The 21,274-nt window shown below is 40.1% G+C and overlaps 1 protein-coding gene across 2 annotated transcripts in view; it reads left to right on the top strand.

Moving 5' to 3' along the window:
• Nucleotides 1-21,274, top strand: part of ASAH2 (N-acylsphingosine amidohydrolase 2) — a 117,273-nt gene that overhangs the window by 85,435 nt on the left and 10,564 nt on the right. For both annotated transcript variants that reach the window (XM_025851014.2, XM_073878943.1), the window contains 8 exons: nucleotides 1,502-1,606; nucleotides 1,731-1,812; nucleotides 9,493-9,608; nucleotides 10,670-10,764; nucleotides 12,415-12,454; nucleotides 13,284-13,379; nucleotides 16,494-16,589; nucleotides 18,631-18,777. In XM_025851014.2, coding sequence (XP_025706799.1) covers nucleotides 1,502-1,606; nucleotides 1,731-1,812; nucleotides 9,493-9,608; nucleotides 10,670-10,764; nucleotides 12,415-12,454; nucleotides 13,284-13,379; nucleotides 16,494-16,589; nucleotides 18,631-18,777 — 777 coding nt within the window. The remainder of the gene's footprint in view (nucleotides 1-1,501; nucleotides 1,607-1,730; nucleotides 1,813-9,492; nucleotides 9,609-10,669; nucleotides 10,765-12,414; nucleotides 12,455-13,283; nucleotides 13,380-16,493; nucleotides 16,590-18,630; nucleotides 18,778-21,274) is intronic.

The raw sequence follows: 21,274 nt of genomic DNA, 5'->3' as shown, positions 1-21,274 counted from the left end.
GAGTCAGAGGGATTTGTCCACATTCTGGATTCTCTTCAACTCGCTCCTTATCGGGGAGGCAGCTGGTGTTACTGAGAGCTCACCCCGAGAACCCCCATGTGGCTGTCAAATCGGGGATGGGGGAGACCATCAGGTGTCAGGCAAACGGGCATGTGCTGAGGTAGGATTGGCCCCCTATATGTGGTACAGATCAATACAAGCCAATGTTTCCAAACAGGCTGACTCACATTTGCCATGAGATGGAAAAAGCATCAGTTCACCCTACAGGGGAAAAAAAACCCTCAAAAGGCAGATGGTGGGGGAGTGGGGAGTCTTTCCAGCCACCCTTTGGCACCAGCCCCGTCAGAGGACTCGCAGCTTCTGAGGGAGAACCCCCGAGGTTATGCTTTCATTCTGGCAAAGACAGTCATTGGGCCCTCCTCCTCCTCATCTTAAATTTTCTGGAGGGAGGCTTTTTGTGCCGCAGCCTCTATCACTAGAATGTCCTGTTTGTGGGGGGAATGGACACAGGTCAAGGTCTCAGGGCCTCCCCGCGTCTGGAAGCCACTGGAGTTGGCAAAGAGAATCATGAGGGTAGTGGCCCTTTCTAAGCAGCCAGCAAAACAGAACTTGGTGGACACATGCTTTTCCAAATTGGTACTTACTGGGCGCAGTCAGTACTATTTATTTTAGCTGTTTTGCTTCTTTTTTTTCTTTTATTATGTTATGTTAATCACCATACATTACATCATTAGTTTTTGATGTAGTGTTCCATGATTCATTGTTTGTGCATAACACCCAGTGCTCCACGCAGAACGTGCCCTCTAATACCCGTCACCAGGCTAACCCATCCCCCCACCCCTTAAACCCTCAGTTTATTTCTCAGAGTCCATCGTCTCTCATGGTTCGTCTCCCCCTCCGATTTACTTCTTACTTCTTATTGACTTCATTCTTCCCCTCCTGCTATCTTCTTCTTCTTCTTCTTCTTCTTTTTTTTTTTTAACATATATTGCATTATTTGTTTCAGAAGTACAGATCTGTGATTCAACAGTCTTGCACAATTCACAGCGCTCACCATAGCACATACCCTCCCCAATGTCTATCACCCAGCCACCCCATCCCTCCCACCCCCCACCACTCCAGCAACCCTCAGGTTGTTTCCCGAGATTAAGAATTCCTCATGTCAGTGAGAACATAGGATACATGTCTGTCTCTGATTGACTTATTTCACTCAGCATAACACCCTCTGGTTCCATCCACGTCGTTGCAAATGGCAAGATCTCATTCCTTTTGATGGCTGCATGATATTCCATTGTGTATCTATACCACATCTTCTTTATCCATTCATCTGTCGATGGACATCTTGGCTCTTTCCACAGTTTGGCTATTGTGGACATTGCTGCTATAAACATCGGGGTGCACGTACGCCTTCGGATCACTACATTTGTATCTTTGTGGTAAATACCCAGTAGTGCGGTTGCTGGATTTTGCTTCTAACAGTAAGCATGTGTGGGTTTTCTAGGAACTATATGCCTCTGCCTCCCAGGAGGTCACTGGACCACTGGCTGCAGCTCATCAGTGGGTGAATATGACGGATGTCACCATCCAACTCAACTCCACACACACGGTAAGTATCACTGAATCACGCTGATGATGCCACAAGGGTGAAGCTCTGGGCTGATCTCATGGCTTACTTGAAGTTTAACTTCTGTTTCTTGTTTGTGTTTACCTTGTGTTCTTCTCCCCTTTAGGCAAAAACGTGTAAACCAGCACTGGGCTACAGTTTTGCGGCTGGGACAGTCGACGGATTTGGGAGCCTCAATTTTACGCAGGGTGAGGTTCCGTCTGATGAAATCTGTGGTTCCAGGTTCTGAAGGGTCAAATGGTCTCCGTACATTCATGATTTTTTACTATTATCTTTAGACGCGGGGGTGTGTGTGCTTGCCTCGTGTGTCCATGACAGCCAGAACTCCCAGGGATGTGTGTCTTCTGGAACTTAGCTTCCGCTGATTCAAAAAGAATCGGAGACAACGTCCCTTTGCATTTCAGTCTCAGTCTACAGATGGACGGTTTTTAATGGGTCTGGCGTGCTAGGGTGGAGTTGGGAGGAGTGCAGAGCGGGGTTGTCATTGTACCTTCAACAGTAGGAGTTTGCTCTGTTATCTGCTAATGAATGCCTCTTTCTCTGGTTCCTTTACTGAAGCCCAAAGTCCTCAGGGCAGAGGCCTTCAGGAGCCCAAACATGGGCTGCCAAGTCCTCTTCCACAAATTTAGAAAGGCTTGTAGGCTTCCTCCTGATCATCTCTGTAATAACATGCACTGTAAGTAGAGAAAGTGGAAAATGGACGAGTTTCACCTGTAGGAAACATTTTGGCTTCTTTCATTCTTGCTTTTTATATATGTGTATTTTGGAACCATTCATTGACAAATTAATGAATACAGTTGCAATTTGAGACATTCGGCTCATCTTTCCTGGTACTATTTCATCCAGGGTGGTCTAATTTCCTGGAACAATAATTTTTAACAGTTTTATTGAGATATAATTCACATACCATATGATGTATCCATTTAAAGTGTATAGTTCAGTGGTTTTTAGTGTTTGCTGATATAGGTAACCATCCCCACGGTCAATTTTAGAGCATTTTCAACACGTCAAAAAGCAACGCTATACTCTTTAGCTATCACAACCCCCATCCCTCATCTCCCCCAGACCTAAGCAACCCCTGATCTTTCTGTCTCTATATTTTCCTATTCTGGACATTTCCTGTAAATGGAATCATCAAATATGTGGCATTTTGGGTTGGTTTCTTTCACTTAGCATCATGTTTTCGAGGTTCATCTGTGTCGTACCATTTATCAGTACTTCATTCCATTCTGTGGCTAAACCCTGTGACCCAGGTACAAATCCCATCTTCCCTGCACCCTAGCCCCTAACAACAATCATGTTACTCTTGTGTCTATGATTTTGGCTTTTATAGATTCCACATAGAAGTGAGAACCTCCAGTATTTGTCTTCCTCCATCTGATAATTTTACTGTTCCTTTCCAATTTCAATGCCTTTTATTTCGTTTTCTTGCCTAATTGCTCTGGCTATGACTTTTTTGAAATTGGGGTTGAGGGGTGCTGCCGGGTTAGAAAGGAAGACACACTACCATTCATCAGAAGTCCTACTCAATAGGGATACTGTTTCCTTCTGAGAGAAACTGTTACGTTTTCTACCAGAGAAATGGGCAGAGGCCTCTCTCCCTAGAACATGGCTGGTGAGATGTTACTTTCTGGGAAGGCCCACCAATCTCTGCAAATATGCCCAAACAGGCCCAGCCTGCTGTGTTCCTTTGCAGGGAGTAGAATCTTACCAATGTGGTGGAAAGGGCTTGAGACAGGCACACCCTTCACCCCACAAACACCTTGTACTAAAAGGGGAAGGGGGAGAAAGCACAAAGAGTTTAAGATATTCGAGTCCAGTTTTTTCAAATATGAAGCATTTTTAACCAATCCATTCTTAAATTTTTAAATTCTTGACATTATCGAACTGGAATTTATTAACACCTACTCTTACATTTCTTATTGACAAACAAACAAAATTCCTGAGCCAAAAACCCAAAGCAAAACCAAAAACAGGGAAAAGCTTGTAAAACTAAATATGGATCCCAACATTAATAGCTGAACAGAGAATGTTGGTTTTTAAATTCTAAGTGGAAGAGAAGTTGTGTATGACATTGAATAGGAGTGGTGAGAGTGGGCATTCTTATCTTGCTCCTAATCTGAGTGGGAAACTTTCAACCTCTCACTGTTAAGTGTGGGTTTGTCATATATGACCTTTATTATATGATGTACATTCCTTCAGCACCCAATATGTCCAGTTTTTAGCATGAAAGGATGTTCAATTTTGTCAAGTGCTTTTTCTGCATCTACAGAGCTGATCAGATGATTTTTATCTGTCACTCTATTAATAGGTTGTGTCATATTTATTTATTTGCATATTTTGAACTACCCAGAAATAAATCTCACTTGACCATGGTGTGTGATCCTCTTAATCTGTTGTTAAATTCAGTTTGCTAGTATTTTGTTCGGGATTTTTGCTTCTATATTCCTCAGGGATATCACCCTAAATTTTTCTTTTCTTGTAATGTCCTTATCTGGTTTTGGTTATCAGGGTAATGCTGGCCTTGCAAAACAAGTTGTGGAGTAGTCGCTCCTATTCAATTTTTGGAAGGAGTTTGAGAAGGATTGGCACTAATTTTTCTTTAAATGTTTGGTTGAATTCACTAGTAAAACCGTCTGGTCCTGGGCTTTTCTTTGTTCGGAGGCTTTTGATTACTGGTTCAATCTCCTTACTCATTTGCCTGCTCAAATTTTCTATTTTTTTCATGACTTAGTGGTTTGCACGGTGGTGGTTTGTATGTTTCTAAGAATTTATACAGTTCTTCTAGGTTTTCCAATTTGGTGGTGTAAAATTGCTCATGGTCATCTCTTATGATCCTTTGTATTTCTGTGGTAGCAGATGTGGTGTCTTGTCTTTCACTTCTGCTTTTCTTTGAGTCTTCTCTCTTTTTTCCTTAGTCTGACTAAAGGTTTGTCAATTTTATTTATCTTTTTAAAAAACGAGCTCTTAGTTTTATTCGTCTTTCCGGTCTCTGTTTTATTTATTTCTGCTCTGATCTTTATTATTTCCTTCCTTTTGTTAACTTTGGGTTTTGTTTGTTTTTCTTCTTCTAGTTCCTTGAGGTGTAAAGTTAGGTTGTTTATTATCTTTCTTTCTTTCTTTCTCTCTTTCCTTTTATAAAAAAGATGTATATATTTATTTTAGAGAGAGAGAGTGCAAGCACGGGGGAGGACCCGGAGAGGGAGAGGAAGATTCTCAAGCAGACTCCTCACTGAGCCTGGATCCTGATGTGGGGCTCCATCTCATGAGCCTGAGATCACAACTTGTGCCCAAACCAAGAGTTAGACGCTTAACTGACTGCGTCACCCGGGTGCCCTTCTGTTTTTCTTAATGTAAGGGTTTATCATTATAAATTGTCCTCTCAGAACTTCTTTTGCAGGGCCCATAAGTTTAGGTATGCTGTGTTTCTAATTTTATTTGTTTTGAGATATTTGTTATTTCCATTTTGATTTCTTCTTTGACCCATTAGTTGTTCAGTAGTGTATTGTTTAACCTCCACATATTGGTGAACTTTCTAGCTGTCCTCCTAGTATTGATTTCTAGTTTCCTCAGAAAAAATAGCTGGTATGATTTCAGTCTTCTAAATTTGCTGAGGCTTGTTTTGTTACCTAACATATGACCTCTCCTGGAGAGTGTTGTGTGCACTTGAGAAGAATATGTATTCTGCGGCTGTTGGATGAAATGTTCTGGTCTAAGGTGTGGTTCAAGTCCAACATTTCATTTTTGATTTTCTGTCAGGATGATCTGTCTATTGTTGAAAGTGCGGTAAAAATTCCCTACTATTACTGTATTGTTCATTTCTCCCTTCATATCTGTTAATCTTTGTTTTATATATTCAGGTGCTCCAATATTGAGTGCATAAATATTTACAATTGTCATCTCATCTTGATGAATTGACCTCTTTAGCATTATATAATGACCTTCTTTGTCTCTTGTTACAGTTTTTTATTTAAAGTCTGTTTTGTCAGATGTAAGTATTCTTCTGCCCACTTTTGGTTTCCATTTGTGTGGAATATATTTATCCAACCCTTCACTTTAAGCCTATGTGTATTCTTAAAGCTGAAGTGAACTCTTGTAGGCTGTATATGGTTGGGTCGTTTTTCCCCCACATTCAATCACTCTATACCTTTTGTATGGAGACTTTAAGCCATTTCCTTTTAAAGTAATTATTTAAAAGTTAGTACTTACTATGCCATCTTATTGTTTTATGGTTGTTTTGTAGTTCCCTTGTTCCTTTCTTCTTCTCTTTCTGTCTTCCTTTATGATTTGGTGATTTTCAGTAGTAGTATGCTTTGATTCCTTTATGTTTTGCATATGTACTATAGGTATTTGCTTTTTGGTTACCATGAGGTTTATATAAAACATTCTATAGTTATAACAGTCTATTTTAAGCTGATAATTTACCTTTAATTGCATACAAAAACTACCCTTTTATCTCCTCTTCCCATATCTTATGTTTTAGATGTCATAATTTGTATCTTTTTATATTCTGTATCCATTAACAGATTATTGTACCTTGAGTTATTTTTAATACTTTTGTCTTTTAACCTTCATACTTCAGTGATTTATATACTACCATTATCATATTAGACTATTCTTAATTATCTACTTACCTTTACCAGTGAGTTTTACACTTTCATATCTTTTATGTAGTATCCTTGTATTTTAGTTTGAAGAACTCCCTTTAGCATTTTCTGTTCCATAATTCATGTAGGCTTTCTTCACTCTTTTTTATTTTTATTTTCCTCCTCTGATTGGATAATTTCAAATGACTTGTCTTTGAATTGACAGATTATTTCTTCTGCTTGATCAAATCGACAGTTGGTACACTCTACTGTGTTGTCATTTCATTCACTGTATTCTTCAGCTCCAGAATTTCTATTTTTTTTTAATGATTTTGTCTTTCTGTTGAACTTCTCATTTTGTTCATATATTATTTTCCTGTTTTTGTTGTCTAACTGTGTTCTCTTGTAGTTGTTGAGCTTTCTTAAAAAAATTATTTCGAGGGGCGCCTTGGTAGTTCAGTCAGTTAAGCATCTGCCTTTGGCTCGGGTCATGATCTCAGGGTCCTGGGAACAAGCCCCGTGTCAGGTTTCTTGCTCAGTGGGGGGTCTGCCTCTCCCTCTCCCTCTGCCCCTTACCCCTGCACATGTGCAGACTCTCTCTCTCTCAAATAAATAAATAAAATCTTTAAAAATTATTTTGAATTATTTGTATGCCAAGTCATAGATCTCCATTTCTTTGGGATCCATTGTTGGATATTTATTGTGTTCCATGGGTGGTGTCATGCTTCCTTGATTTTTGTTGTTTCTTAGAGCCTTGAATTTTGTCTGTGTATTTGATAGAGCAGTCACCTCTTTTAGACTTTGTAGACTGGTTGTCATTGGGGCAGACCTTTACCCATGGGTGTGTGCAGGGACATTGGGTGGGTGAGCTGTGGCAGTTCCAGATCCAGGGCAGGCCAAGTGGCGTAGTCTCCATGTAGCTCTGTCAGCTTAGGTCAGCACTGGTGAAGACTGCGTGGGTCCTCAAATGCCAAGGCTGTGTGTGTCTGCAGCTGTCATCGGTGCTCTTGGCATCTCCAGGCTGCTGCTGCTGAAATCCTCCTGATCTCTTTCCCTTTTGGCTTATGGGGGCCCTCACAGCAGTGGTAGTACTGATGGCTGATGCACGAATGCCCATGGGTCAGTGACAGATCTGAGATCTGGAGCAGAGGTGCTCATGGAGCAGGGGCAGCTCCAGGGTCCAGGGCACTGGCTCTCCAGTTGTAGTAGTGACTCTGTGCCTGAGTTGTACGTACATGTGGGGCAGCCATGGAGCTGGGGATTAGAGCACATGAGCTTGCTGAGGACAGTGGCTCTGGGGTCCAGGATAGCCAGCAGTGGTGGTGGCTCCAGTGCCTAAGATTTGAGTACATGCTGAGCAGCTGCAGATCCAGGGTCTGGAGCATAGGCACACATGGTGCTGCCATGACGTTGGGTTCTGAAACATGGGTGTGGATGGAGCAGATGGAGCTCTGGGGTCAGGGGCACACTTGGGGGTGGAGGCTGACAAGCCTGGTCCCAGGGTGATGCAGTAGCATCTTCTTATGGATGAGGAGCAGCAACATCTCATCCCCTGGGGGGGCAGTCCATGGTGGTGATGGCCATTGGTGACCTCAGTCATGAAAGTTGCTGGTGTCTGTGAAGCAGGCTGCTGGGGTCTGTGCCAGTGAAGACTACAGGGTGTTCTGCTGTGAAAACCACAGGAAGTCTGTCATGGGGGCTGTTGAGCAGCAGGGGCCACTGGGGTCCTCCATGGAGCAGACCACCGGGCACTGTGATGGCACCTGCCATATGGCTGATACCAAGAGTCTCTGTACTTTTTTTTGTTCCTCTCTGTTTCAGCTAAGTTAATCCTTCCAGTGATCCTTTCTGTGTGATTATTCCGTATTTCGCTCCATAGGTTCTTTTTTTTTTTAATTTTTATTTATTTATTTGACAGAGAGAGACACAGCGAGAGAGGGAACACAAGCTGGGGGGTGGGAGAGGGAGAAGCAGGCCTCCCGCCGAGCAGAGAGCCTGATGCGGGGCTGGATCCCAGGAACCATGACCCAAGCCGAAGGCAGATGCTTAACGACTGAGCCACCCAGGCGCCCCGCTCCATAGGTTCTTAATTGGATTCTTGAGCCCTCCTGGGAGTATTTTCATTTGCTAGTAACAATTGTGGTTTTCTGTGGGGTGACAAAAGCTGATATTTTCTACTTTCTCTTCTTGCTATGTCACCTTTTTTTTCTTAATATGGTCATTAAAGCTGTAAATTTCTCTCTAAGCGCTTCTTTCACTGCATCCCATGTTTTGGTATACCGTGTCTTCATTTGCATTTATCTGAAAGCATTTTCATATTTCCTTTTAATTTCTTCCTTGACCACTATCTATTTATGATTGTGTTGCTTAATTTCCACATATTTGTGAGTTTCCCAAATTTTCTTCTGTTATTTATTCCTAACTGCATTACTTTGTGGCCAGAAAACATACTTTGCATGATTTATACCCTTTAACGTTTATTGGGGTTTATTTCATGGCCAGCAGAGGAGTGTCTGTTATGTTCTTGTTGCATGAAGGGAGGTGTGTGCAGGTACCTGTTACATCCACTTGGCTTCTCGTGTTGCTCACGTTTTCTGTTGTTGATCTGACTAGTTGTCCCATCTGTTAGTGCAAGTGGGTTATCCATGCTCCAACTATTACTGTTGAGTATCTCTTTCTCCTCCATTTCTGTCAGTTTTGGCTCATGTATTTTGGTGCTCTGTTGTTAGGTCCATATATGTTTATAATTGTTATATTTCCCTAATGGAGTATAGATTCTAAGTTCATAGGTTTCAGAGTTAACATAACTTTTCCCCAGATTGTGGTATTTAAGTGTGATTTTGTGTAGATAATTAAGTGGGGAGTTAAGAGAGGCTTTTTCTGTGGACCCCAAGCCAAATAATCAGTACTTCAAGTTGGAGTTCTCATTTTTAGTTTTTAAAATGGGAAAAAAAGTGATTTCATTCATAAATCTATAGTTAATTATATTGTATTATTTTTATTTGCAACATGGCTGAGGAAGGGCAATAGAAACAAAACTTTAAGGATGTTGAACAAGATATACTCTTTTAGTCTGTCAGCCACAATGGGGATCCAATTAAATAATGATTCCTATTTTAGGATGCAAAGGAAATTTTACCTCTTCTATTATTCAAACTGTTTGGAATTATTGGGCAACAACCTTAATAAAATCTTTGCAATAAAGGCATTGTTGTATATTTGTCAAAATGATGGCATTTTTCAGAGGGTTGGAGTCAAATTAATCCTTATGTTACTAAACAGGGACAACAGTAGGGGATCCATTTTGGGACAGTCTTCGGGATCAAATCCTGGGCAAGCCATCTGAAGAAATCAAACAGTGTCATAAACCAAAGCCAATCCTTCTTCATACTGGAGAGGTAATGCATTTTGACTACCATGGTAAAATTAGTGTATCGTCATTTTAAAACTTATGAATTGTCAGAGACAAATGATAGATCTTTGTTGACATGGGAATTTCTTATTCAAATATTTCCACATCAAATTTTTAATATTAAAAATATGTATGTTAAGAATCTAACTCTAAGGAATAAGGGATATGATTATTAAATATTGTGACTTAGAATTTATGATAAATAACTGCAACAATGGAAACAGTGGAAAAGGAAGAATTCAATCAACATCTATCTTATTCAGGATTCATTTATGTTGACTCCAGGACAGGAGTGCACATACAATTCTCTGAACAAAAAAGCATCCTCAGGTCATGTAAAAAGGACATGTTCACGGCTCAATTTTCTCATGACTCAGACAACACGATTAACTAAAGCAATATTCTTTTAATACTCCTTTGGACCATGGATTTTCACATTCTAAATGTCAAAAGTTTGCGCCAGTGTTCATAATATAAATTACTGATGTAGAAAACATTTTTGAATAAAGTTTTTCCCCCTAATATTCAATTAAAATTCTTTAGGAAGGAGAAAGAGAGGAAAGGAAGGAATAGAGAGAATCTGACTATGGGAAAGGATAGATTGTCTTGGAGAAAACTTGGAAAGTAAGGCAAGACTTGGTAACTGCAAATTTAAAGTGCTTTGAGTGTAAAAAGAGAAATCATTAAGTTAAGCTGTTCCAAATGTAGAATTACTTATCCATCTTACTAAGTGCTCCAAGAGAACCCTTGGTTACCTGTTACACATTGGGATGCTAGGATGCCCGGTCCACCAAAAATTTCACTGATGAGAAAGGAAGTGCAGGTTAATGGGGCATTGGCGTCTGAGATCCTTCTGCTATGACCAGATAGAATATTTTATACTACCTCATTCATTAGAAAGAAAATCTGTGATAGCAGGATAAAGCACCAAACCCAGCTGAAAACATTGTAAATCCTTTAATAAGGGAAATTTTGTGAGCATAATCTGTCTCTTGGCCATAGAAAGAACAATATCCCTAACACAGGTTTCATGTTTTGGGTTCTTAGTTGACAAAACCTCATCCCTGGCACCCAGATATTATTGATGTTCAAATTATCACGATTGGGTCCTTGGCCATAACTGCCATCCCTGGGGAGTTGATGTAAGTTCTTCTTTGTTATTTTGTAGTTAAAAATGTAGTCATTGTGTATGTGTTTCTGTTGGAATCACTTCTTCTCATGGGTGATGATTCTGAACGACTCCTTTGTATCTCACTTTGCCATTTTGGCAACACTGACAAATATTCCAACCCTCTTTTGGTGGACTTCTGAAGGGTAAATCTTTCGATGTGTATGGCTAGTGGGTAAATTGTAGCAAACATAAACATTTGAAAACCTTATTCCAAATGGAACTGATGTTGTGCATTATTATGTCAGTAGAAAGAGTTGAAATAGTATCAAAATACAGATCCTTGAAACAGTTGAAGTATTAGAAGCAGGAAAGGTTGTTTGAAATCTGCTCCTTATGCAGTCTTCCCCATCTTACTAAGTAGCAATTTTATATCTTTCCAGTTGTTCAGGCCCTAAGCCTTGGAGTCATCCCTGAATTCTCTCTTTTCAATTTCCCCCACTTTCAGTCTTGCAGCAAATTCTGCACATCCTGCCCAGCACTTTCTGTCACTCCCTCCCTGGTCTAAGCCACCACGAGCTCTCCCCTAGATTACTGCCATAACCTCCTGTCTCACCTGCTTGCTTTCTCCCTTACTCCTCTGTAGCCTTTTCTCAACACTGCAGCCAGAGGAATCCCTTTAAAAGCTAAGTTAAATCAAGTCAGGGTCCACATCCCTCCAATGGCTTCCCATCTCACTCCAGGTAAATTCTTAAACCCTTACAACATCCTACCAGGGCCCTGTGAGATTTTTCCCTCTGCACTCTCTCTGATCTGATTTGATACACCTCTCCCCCTGATTCAGCCAGCTTGGCTTCATTGCATTTCTCAGACCAGCAAGCCTGCTCCTGTCTTAAAGCTTATGAACCTAAGGTTCCTTCTGCCTAAAACACTTACCCTCCTCTTATCCCCACAGCCGACTCTTTTATTCCTTCAGTTGTCTGCTCCAATCTCTCACAGAGATGCCCCATTGTGCTGACGCTATATGATGCTGCCCTCACCACCACCATCACCGCCGCCGCCGCCGCCGCCATATTCCCACAGCATCAGCACCGGCCTCATCATCACAAGAACAACCACCATCACCTGCCATCCTTACCCTGCGTTATATTCCCCGCAGCACCTACTGTCATCTCACTTCTTTTATTTGCTTGTTGACATCTTCCCTCTCTGGAATGTAAGCTTCCCCCTGTTGAATCCTAGCATTTAGAAGTGGGCCTCTTCTGTGGTAGGTGCTGTGTTTTATTGAAGGATTCGATGAAGGAACAAAATGATAAATTCTTCCTAGGTAGGAGTAGTGCACTCTCTACTTGCCTCAGTTCTTACTGACATAGAACACGCACAGTATATTTCTGCTGAATCATTTTCCGATGAATGGAAAATGATTGTAGTCTTAGCCAGTGATATTCACTGATGGCTTTTCCCCTCCTACAAGTTGTCTGTTTTCAGTTTAGGATTTATTTTCAAGATAGGACAGAGAGAAAAAGCTCAAGTTTGGCTTTGCATTGCCACAAAGCCCCCATGAACCTTACCATGTTGTGTTAGGAGCCAGGATCACATTTGTCTCTCGCTACAAGTTCTTCTGTATTCTTTGCATATATTCTGAGTAGGAAAACCCTTAGATACTTTTGTTTTCTTGACTCAGGACCATGTCTGGACGAAGACTTCGAGAGGCAGTTCAAACAGTAAGTTAAAAATGAAATAAACTGTTTATGCATTTATATTTGGTGAAGAGAAAAGAATTCCCTATTCCTATGATCTGATACCTTTTAAATTAATCTTTGCTGAGATGACTAGAGTTTTATAGTTCTTGAAAGTAATGTCTAGAGCTGAATATGAAATATTAGTGGGATAAGAACAAGCTTAAAAATTATAAGGGATCAGGTTGAAATAATGTATTGCTATTTATATATTAATAATTTAATAATTATTAATAAATGTTTAACAATAATAAAATAATATATTAATAATTAATAATTTAAAAATTGATAGTTTTTATGGATTAAATAACAAGTGACCCTAAGTACCTTAATGAAGTCCTGTCTAAATAAAATCTAACACATGTTAGGAGTTTTGTATTTTATCTGTATTTATTTATATTCGGGAAGCATTGCAAATGGTTCTAGAATGACATGATCAACAGAGGCCCTATTACTTGGAGTTGGAAATAACCCCACTATGGTTAGTTAGAATCCTCCCATTATACTTTTTAGGAAATGGATAAAATATCTGTATTTTAGTTATAAGAAGATTCTATATCTGCAAATGTAATCACTAAGATGTTCACAGATCCATTGACTTGCCCAACTGTAGTGTAGTTATGGCTCTAACTTTTCCTCAAGGACTATGAACATCGTACTTCTGCATTCCCAGGCAGTTTTGATCGTTACGAATGATGTTAGGAGAGACACCCTCTACTATTGACTCACATCTATGATTGTAAAGTATAACTGGGTCAATATTATACATTATGATGGAGAGTAATTTTATTGGGCTCTACCTTTCCCCCACTAGGAATTTGCAACCAATGGGATGCAGAATATGACCATTGTTATTTCGGGTCTGTGCAATGTGTATACACATTACATTACCACCTTTGAAGAATACCAGGTAAAGTAAAAAGTTCTCGGCCTTTAAATGAACTATCCCCTCATCAAGACTGTTGTGTCAAATGCAGGTTTTCTTTCTAGACTTCCTTACTGGTGGTTTTGAGAGATGATTTTGTTTTGGGACAGAGGAGAGAAAGAGAATGAGCCAGAGGTTGTATTTGGGAGTTCTAGGTTTGCCCTTTCCAAGTTCAAGTCAGAATTCTGGTCTCACTGATGACTACTTTTTCTGAAATAAATTATTTTGTCAAGGATACTGGTCATTAGCCTGGGCAGGGGCATACAATCTTCCTAACTCTGTCCATGGTGCTTCTGGCACCTGAAGCTTCTGTAGACCCTGGGGAAAACTCCCACTGACAGCTACTATTTATTTATTTATTGAAGATTTTTAAAAAAGTATTTATTCATGAGAGAGAGAGATGCAGAGGGAGAAGCAGACTCCCTGAAGAGCAGGGAGCCCGATGCGGGACTTGATCCGAGGACCCCAGGATCATGACCTGAGCTGAAGGCAGATGCTTAACCAACTGAGCCACCCAGGCGCCCAATAGCTACTATTTATTGAATGTACTAGCTCAGCACTTTGCAAATGTTATCTTCAGTCATCTTCATAACAAGCCCTGGAGTAGGGTTTTATTATATCCGTGACATAAATTAAGAAACAAAGTCTCCGACAATTTAGGGGAGGTAATGTTTCTTTGTTTGCAAATAGTGCAGACAGTAGCTCCAGTACTTTTTAACAGTAATGGTTAAAAACACGGGAACAGTCTGGATACCCACAGTTCGTGTTTGCTGATATATCTGCTGGCATATCTTGGCAGTCCACAGAGAGGCATACAATCTACTTTTTGACAAATGTCCAGCGATGCCAACGGTGGGATCTGCCCTGCTGTCCTTTGTTGACTTTCCTGAAAGTCCCTGTCTTCTAGGAAATTCTGTCAAATAATGATTCTTAATTGGGGCAAACTTGGATGGGAATACTTTTCATTTATCCATTTTTTCATTTCTCTGTAACTGTTTTGTAGAATTTCCTTCAATTAGGAATGTAGGTAACAAACAACAATAATATTAGCAGTACCTCTGACTTTGTCACCAATAGGAACCACAGATACTTTTTATATCACGAAGAGTTATTGCAGATTTAGAATGAAGGGGGGTAAACCAGAGGGGGAGACGAACCATGAGAGACGATGGACTCTGAGAAACAAACTGAGGGTTCTAGAGGGGAGGGGGGTGGGGGGGGGAATGGGTTAGCCTGGTGATGGGTATTAAAGAGGGCACGTTCTGCGTGGAGCACTGGGTGTTATGCGCAAACAATGAATCATGGAACACTACATCAAAAACTAATGATGTAATGTATGGTGACTCACATAACATAACAAAAAAAAAGTTATTGCAGATTTGGAAATAACTTCTCTCTCATCAGTCTTTAAAAATCACAGTAGTTATTAGATCTGCTTACTTGTTATTCAGTAAAGAACACAAACATTACTCGTTGTTCAATAAAGAACAGACATTATCCTATCACAAAAATGGTTTATTTTTGTTTGATTAAGTATATTTCACTCTAACTGGTTTTCTTTGTCAACAATGTATTTATACGTTTAGAGCCACCCAGGCGCCCCTGTATTTATACGTTTAGAAACATTTACTCTGAGAGGGGTCCATAGACCTCAGCAGACTGCCATACGAGTCCGGGGCACAAATAAGGTTAGGAACCCCTACAGCTTCTCTCAGGGACATGCTCCTGCAAGGATTAATACTAATTAATTTATTCACTAATTCATTCAACAGACATGTGTCGAGACAGATACTGTACTAGCCACTATCTGGGCATAACAATAAGTAAAAATCTGCCCCTACCCTCAAGACTACTAGGGTTTATGATCTAGTGAAAGGCAGAGAAGAGCAGGTAATCACATTGCTGTAAAATGGATTCATAAGGTAAGAGGAGAACAAAGAGAAAGCACACTAGTCTTTATTGGGTACTTGAGAATGGAGACTGGCAGATTTTGTGAAAGATGTAACCTCTGTCTGAGTTCTTGAGAATGACTAGGGCTAATTAGGGAAAGAAAAGTTAGGGAAGTATCCCGTATTGAGGAAGCCATCCATGCAAAGGTCTCGGGGTGCTGAGTTAGTACATTTGAAGGGCCATAATTAGTTGAGGGTAGTGAGACAGGGACTAGTTGATAAGGTTTTAGTTGATGGAGCATCTTTTGTGCTATGCCACAGAGCTTTACCTCAATAAGGAAGGTTTTGGAAAATGGCAGTAGAATTCCAAAGAAGGAGTATTCAGATCAAATTTTGATTTAGGAAGGTCTCTGGGATGACAGTGTAGAAAAATAAATTGGAAGAGCAGGCGTGGGGGCAGAGAACTGATTAGGAAGTTGTAGTTATGATCTGGGTGAGAGCCAAGGGTTTAGCTATAGTAAGATCAGGAGAGACAGAGGAAAATGAAAGAATTCAAGAGATTCCGAGTAATGGTAGCTTGGAGACTTCCAGGGTGTAGGATGAGGGAGAGGGAGGAGTCTAAGATGGCAGAAGGCTGGCATTCCCTGGGATGAAGAACTTTGCAGGGAGAACGGGTCTCTCTGGAGTGACGAGTTCCACTTTAGATCTGATGAGTCTGAGATTCTTGTGGAACAACAGGAAGCTTGCAGTTCAGCTAAAGGAGATGTATCTCATTCAGTTTTATAGCTGTGTGATGGTTAAGTGTCCATCACCAGACAGTACCATCACCACCCCCCCCAAATTTCCCCAGGAGTTTCTGAGACTCTCATTTTCCCTCATTTTTTCTTCACCTGCTATGTTTCTTGAGGGCCAACATTTCTATCACAAGTACTTAAGATAGACTTAAGCTTAGGAGCTATTCCCCTCTCTCAGATTAGATGGACTGACAGTCCAAATCGCATAAACCAAGAGAACCCACTACCTTTAGCAAGGAATTAACGGGATCCATTTACTTTAGCTGGTAAATGAAAATACCCGCTGTCCTTTGTTATGATTAATTTTGAATTATGTGAGGTGTTCAACATCACACCCCTCCCCTAAGATGTGGCACCTCTCTACATGGATGGAGATCTATAGAATGGTATAAAACCCAGCCCTGTCCCTCCTGCAGGCTCAGCGGTACGAGGCGGCATCTACAATTTATGGACCACACACTCTGTCTGCTTACATCCAGCTCTTCAGAGGTCTTGCGAAGGCCATTGCTACGGTAATCAAAACTCATAGGCATGTGTGTCTCAGGGGTGGGGAGATGCAGAGAGAAGCAAAAGAAAACGTTAGCTTCAAATGTCCGGTTTCTTTCAAAACCTTTATATTTGAAAAGTTTGTAGCTATGAAGTATCTCTAAGAAATAAAACCGTTAGTAAATTCAGATGCAGTTAACATCTTTTGGTGGTGACAGGTTAGTTCACATATATGATCTCATATTAGCCTCATGATCATCATGTGAAAGTATGGAGGTATCATTTTTTCCCCATTTTTCAGATGAAAAAAGTGGTTCAGAGAAGTCAGTCATCAGGCGTACTCTAAGTCTCTCCAATGAGCGGGTCATTCCTTCTGAGATGCCCATTTCCCATATTGTAGCATCTCTGAAACGGGGATACATCTTCCAATCAGAGGAATTTTATGGTTATAATTAGTAGCATGTTTTTACTTTCTTGGTGGCTCAAAAATAATAGCAGTTGCTATAATCACTAGAGGCTTAGATGTGATGAAGTACAACTTTGGAACACGTGCATATTGCATCAATCTAGAATACGTGCACCTCAACAAGTTGACTTAGAAGAACTCCACTTGTGGCCTCTTTCTTTGGAGGTGCAGATATTAATGAAGCTGACTCTGGCCTCAACAGATGAGCCAATAAGCAGGATAAAAGACTTAAAATCATCAGCAGATCTTTATATAATACCATATAAGCCCCAATAAAGGCTGGGACACAATTACCGCTTAGCACAGACAACAAAGCCCTTTCAGAAAAAGAGCTTGGTTATATCGAGTGGAAGCAAACGATACAGCTGCTTCTGTGGGTCAAAACAGTTGAATATTGGCAATTCCATATGCCTCCACCTGATGGCTGACCATATGAAGTTTCACTACAGCGTATCTGCTGAAGATATATTTTAATTGCTCGATGATTGTTTTTATCATTGCATTCCTCTCACTTTTAGGTCTGATCCTTTTTTCTTTTCCCGAAGTAGAACTGCTTTAATTTTCATCATAAAAGCTGTAACTAGTTATAGAACATTCAGATTATACAGAAAATTATCAACCTATAGCCCATCCCAAGAGATGGCCATTGTTTTCACTTACATTATGAATGTACATCTACAGTTCCTCCCAGGCAAATAGTCTTCAAGTTTTATAGTGATACGTAGGGGGAAAGTGTGATTCATTTGTAGAAATTTTTGTCACAGCCAGTGTTATGGTTCTGTAGCTAAAATGAGCTATGCGATCTCGGAAAAAAACACTGAGTATCTCCCAGCTTATGTTCCCATTTGTGAAAGGGGAATGCCAACAAATAGGTGTTATGGCCTTTGAAAAAGATTAAATTACTAAAGTGGGGATCAGTGTCCATTATGAAGGACCACTTAAAATTTGAAATTAGCCCTGTGATGACACCATTAAAGGTGACAAATATTGTGGAAAACATAGTTTAAACCAGTCAGGGCATACGCTGATCTTAACTTCTAAGTTAAAAGTATATTACATTTTTGTGCTCACTTCGGCAGCCCATAGACTAAAAAAAGTATATTTTTTAATTAGCACAGAGAAGGATCTAGGGGGGAAAAAGCTTGGTATTGACTCTGGGGAAGAGAGGCTCAACACTTTTTAAAAATTACAAGAGTAATCACACTGTCATGGTACAAAGGCTTACCATGCGTTAGGCTCCTATCCAAAGTCACACAATTGAAAAAGAGCTGTTCCAGAATCTAAAGTTGTATCATGTCTACACTCTGATCCCTGGACTGCATGGTCCGGGGAAGCAAAAATGTTGTCTATGACCCAAACTTTCCTCTAGTGACAAAAGTTTAAATTGTGGACGTCTAGACTCATATTTTAGCAAAGTTGCCCCCACATTTTGTTAAAACTCTTAGCTCTTGGAGAGAGGCTGTGTGTGTGTGTGTGTGTGTGTGCGTGTGCGTGCGTGCACGCGTTTCCTTTAATGAAGGCATTTCTGGGAGGTGGGGGCCTGGGGAAAGGGGCTTTGACTCTACATTGTGTGGTCCTTAAGCAAATGCTCTCTGTTCTAGGATACAGTAGCCAACCTGAGCAGAGGTCCAGAGCCTCCATTTTTCAAACAACTGATAGCCTCATTAATTCCTAATGTCGTGGATAAAGCACCAATAGGCAAAACTTTTGGGGATGTTCTGCAGCCTCCAAAACCTACATACAGATTGGTAAGGCTCCCAAAGAGATCTTGGAATCCTCCAGAAGCCTGTGTCTGTCTAATGTCAACACCTGCCTCTAATCATGCTATACACCAGCTGTGAGCAGTGATGATTTTAACAATTGTTCTGAACTCTGCAGAGCCTCTGCAAATGTGGGAATGGGGAAATATGTATTTTTTCAGGTGGTAATGATGTAAAATCAAATTTCTAAAATCCAAATTCTTCTTTTCTTCTTAAATGGATGGTCATGGAATCATTTGCTAGAGCTCAGAAAAGTCTCTTAAATCAAGGACAAGAAAAGCACGTAGCAATGAAGCAGGACTTGGACTACTACTATTTTATATTGATCTTGTGTCCTGCACCTTTGCTAGATCATTTATTAGTCCCACTAGATTCTTGGGCGAGGGATGTGGATTCCTTAGAAATTTCTACATACAGTATCATATCATCTGTGAATAAAAGCAAGCTTACTTATTCCTTTTTGGATTTCTTTTCTGGAGGCCTTTAATTTTTTTCCATTACTGCACTGGCTGGAATCTCCAATACAATGTGGAAGACACGTTGTAAGAGTGGGCATCCTTCTCTTGTTTCTAATCAGGAGGAAGAGTATTCTGTCATTAAGTATGATGTTTCCTTGAGGATTTTTGTAGATGACTTTAATCAAGTTGAGAAAGTTCCTTTGTATGCCAAGTTTTTTTTTTTTTTTAAATGAAGAATGGGTGTTGGATTTGTTTCCAAATGCTTTCGTGTCTACTGAGGTGATCGTGTAGGATTTTGACTTTTATTCTATTAAGATAGTGTATCGCATTAGTTGATTTTCAGATATTAAATAAATACCCTTTCTTAATGGTACAGAATCTTTTTTATATGTTGTTGAATTTGGTTTGTTAATATTTTGCTGAAGTTTTATACTCATGTCCATGAGGGATATTTGCAGTCTTCTTTTCACATGTCAGGGCAACACTTGTCTCAAAGAATGAGTTAGCAAGTGTTTCCCCCTGTATTTTCTGGAAGTGCATGGAAAATACTGGCATTATTTCTTCTTTAAATATTCAATCAGATTTATCAGCAAAGCCACATGGACCTTCGCTTCTCCCTGTGGCAAAATTTGTATTTACCACTCCAATTTCTTATTATAAGCCTATTCAGATTTTCTTTTTTTTTTTTTTCTTGAGTTGATTATGTATCTCTCTTGGCATTTAGTTTGTCTTGAGGAATGTATCTTTCTAAAAATTGCATCCTCCTAGACATTTGCCTGTTTCATGTAAGTTGCCTATTTTGTTTGGCTAAAGTTCATAATATGTTCTTACAATCCTTTTAATTTCTATAGGGTCAACAATGATGGCCCTTTTTCCTTCCTGATTTTGATAATTTGTGTCTTCAGAGAGCTAGCTTTTAGCTTCCTTGATTTTATCTATTGTTTTTCTATTTCTATTTTGATTTTTTGTTTTGATTTTTGCTCTGGTGTTTTATATTCTTCCTTCTGACTGCTTAGATTTTATTTGGCTCTTCTCATTTCTTAAGGTAGAAGCTTAGGTTCTTTTTACGTATTAGTGTAACTTTTTATTCCTCTGTTGATTTTTTTTTTTTTTTTTTTACTATACATATTGTTGATTATTTTCCTAGTAGTTGTTTTAGGGACTTGAAAAGGAAAAAGAATTCTGATTCTCCTCTCCACACTTTCAGTACTTCTGACAGGTGCTGTGTGGATGTTTTCCCCACACCAAGCAATTCTCCAGTTCTCCGCAGACATCAACTTGGTGTCCTATAACCCAGTTCAATTCTGACAGTATCTCCTTGGGGTTGGCATTTACTTCACAGGTTAAGGGCTCAGTCCCACAAGATGGTACCCCTCCACTCCCACCCCCTCACATGCTTCAGATACCAATGGTGAATCTAAGATGTTACCTCTGCTTCTGACTGATTGGCTACAAATTGGAGATTCCCATGAGCCCCTCCTCGGGTTAAATAACTTGCTGGAACAGGCTCACAGAACTCAGGAAGCCAGTTTACTTACTAGGTTATCAATTTATTATACACTGATTACAACTCAGGAACAGCCCGATGGTGGTATGGGGGAAGGAGAGCCAAGCTTCCATGACCTCTCCAGGAAGGTCACCCTCCCAACATCTCCATGCATTCACCCATCTAGAAGCTCTCTGAACCCCAGACTTTAGGGACTTTTATTCAGGCTTCATGATAGAGGCACAATTGATTAAATCATTGGCTTTTGATGATTAACTCAACCCTCAGTCTCTTTCCCCTCCCTGGAGATCAGAGGGTTGGACTTGATAATTCCAACCCTCTAATCACAAGACTGAGTCCCCTAACAAGTAACCCTCACCCCGATGTTACCCAGATACTCTCAGCCACCGGTCATCTCATTAACATACAAAAAGACACACCACTCCTGGGATTCCAAGGGTTTTAGGAGCTGTGTACCACGAAATGGGGACAGAGACTACATATATATATATATATATATATATATATATATATATATATA

The sequence above is a fragment of the Callorhinus ursinus genome, unplaced genomic scaffold (genome assembly GCF_003265705.2).
Source record: "Callorhinus ursinus isolate GAN/ISIS: 27379988/994484 unplaced genomic scaffold, GSC_fseal_2.0 scaffold32, whole genome shotgun sequence".
Taxonomy (NCBI): Eukaryota; Metazoa; Chordata; class Mammalia; order Carnivora; family Otariidae; genus Callorhinus; species Callorhinus ursinus.
This window is presented reverse-complemented; position numbering and strand designations above follow the sequence as displayed.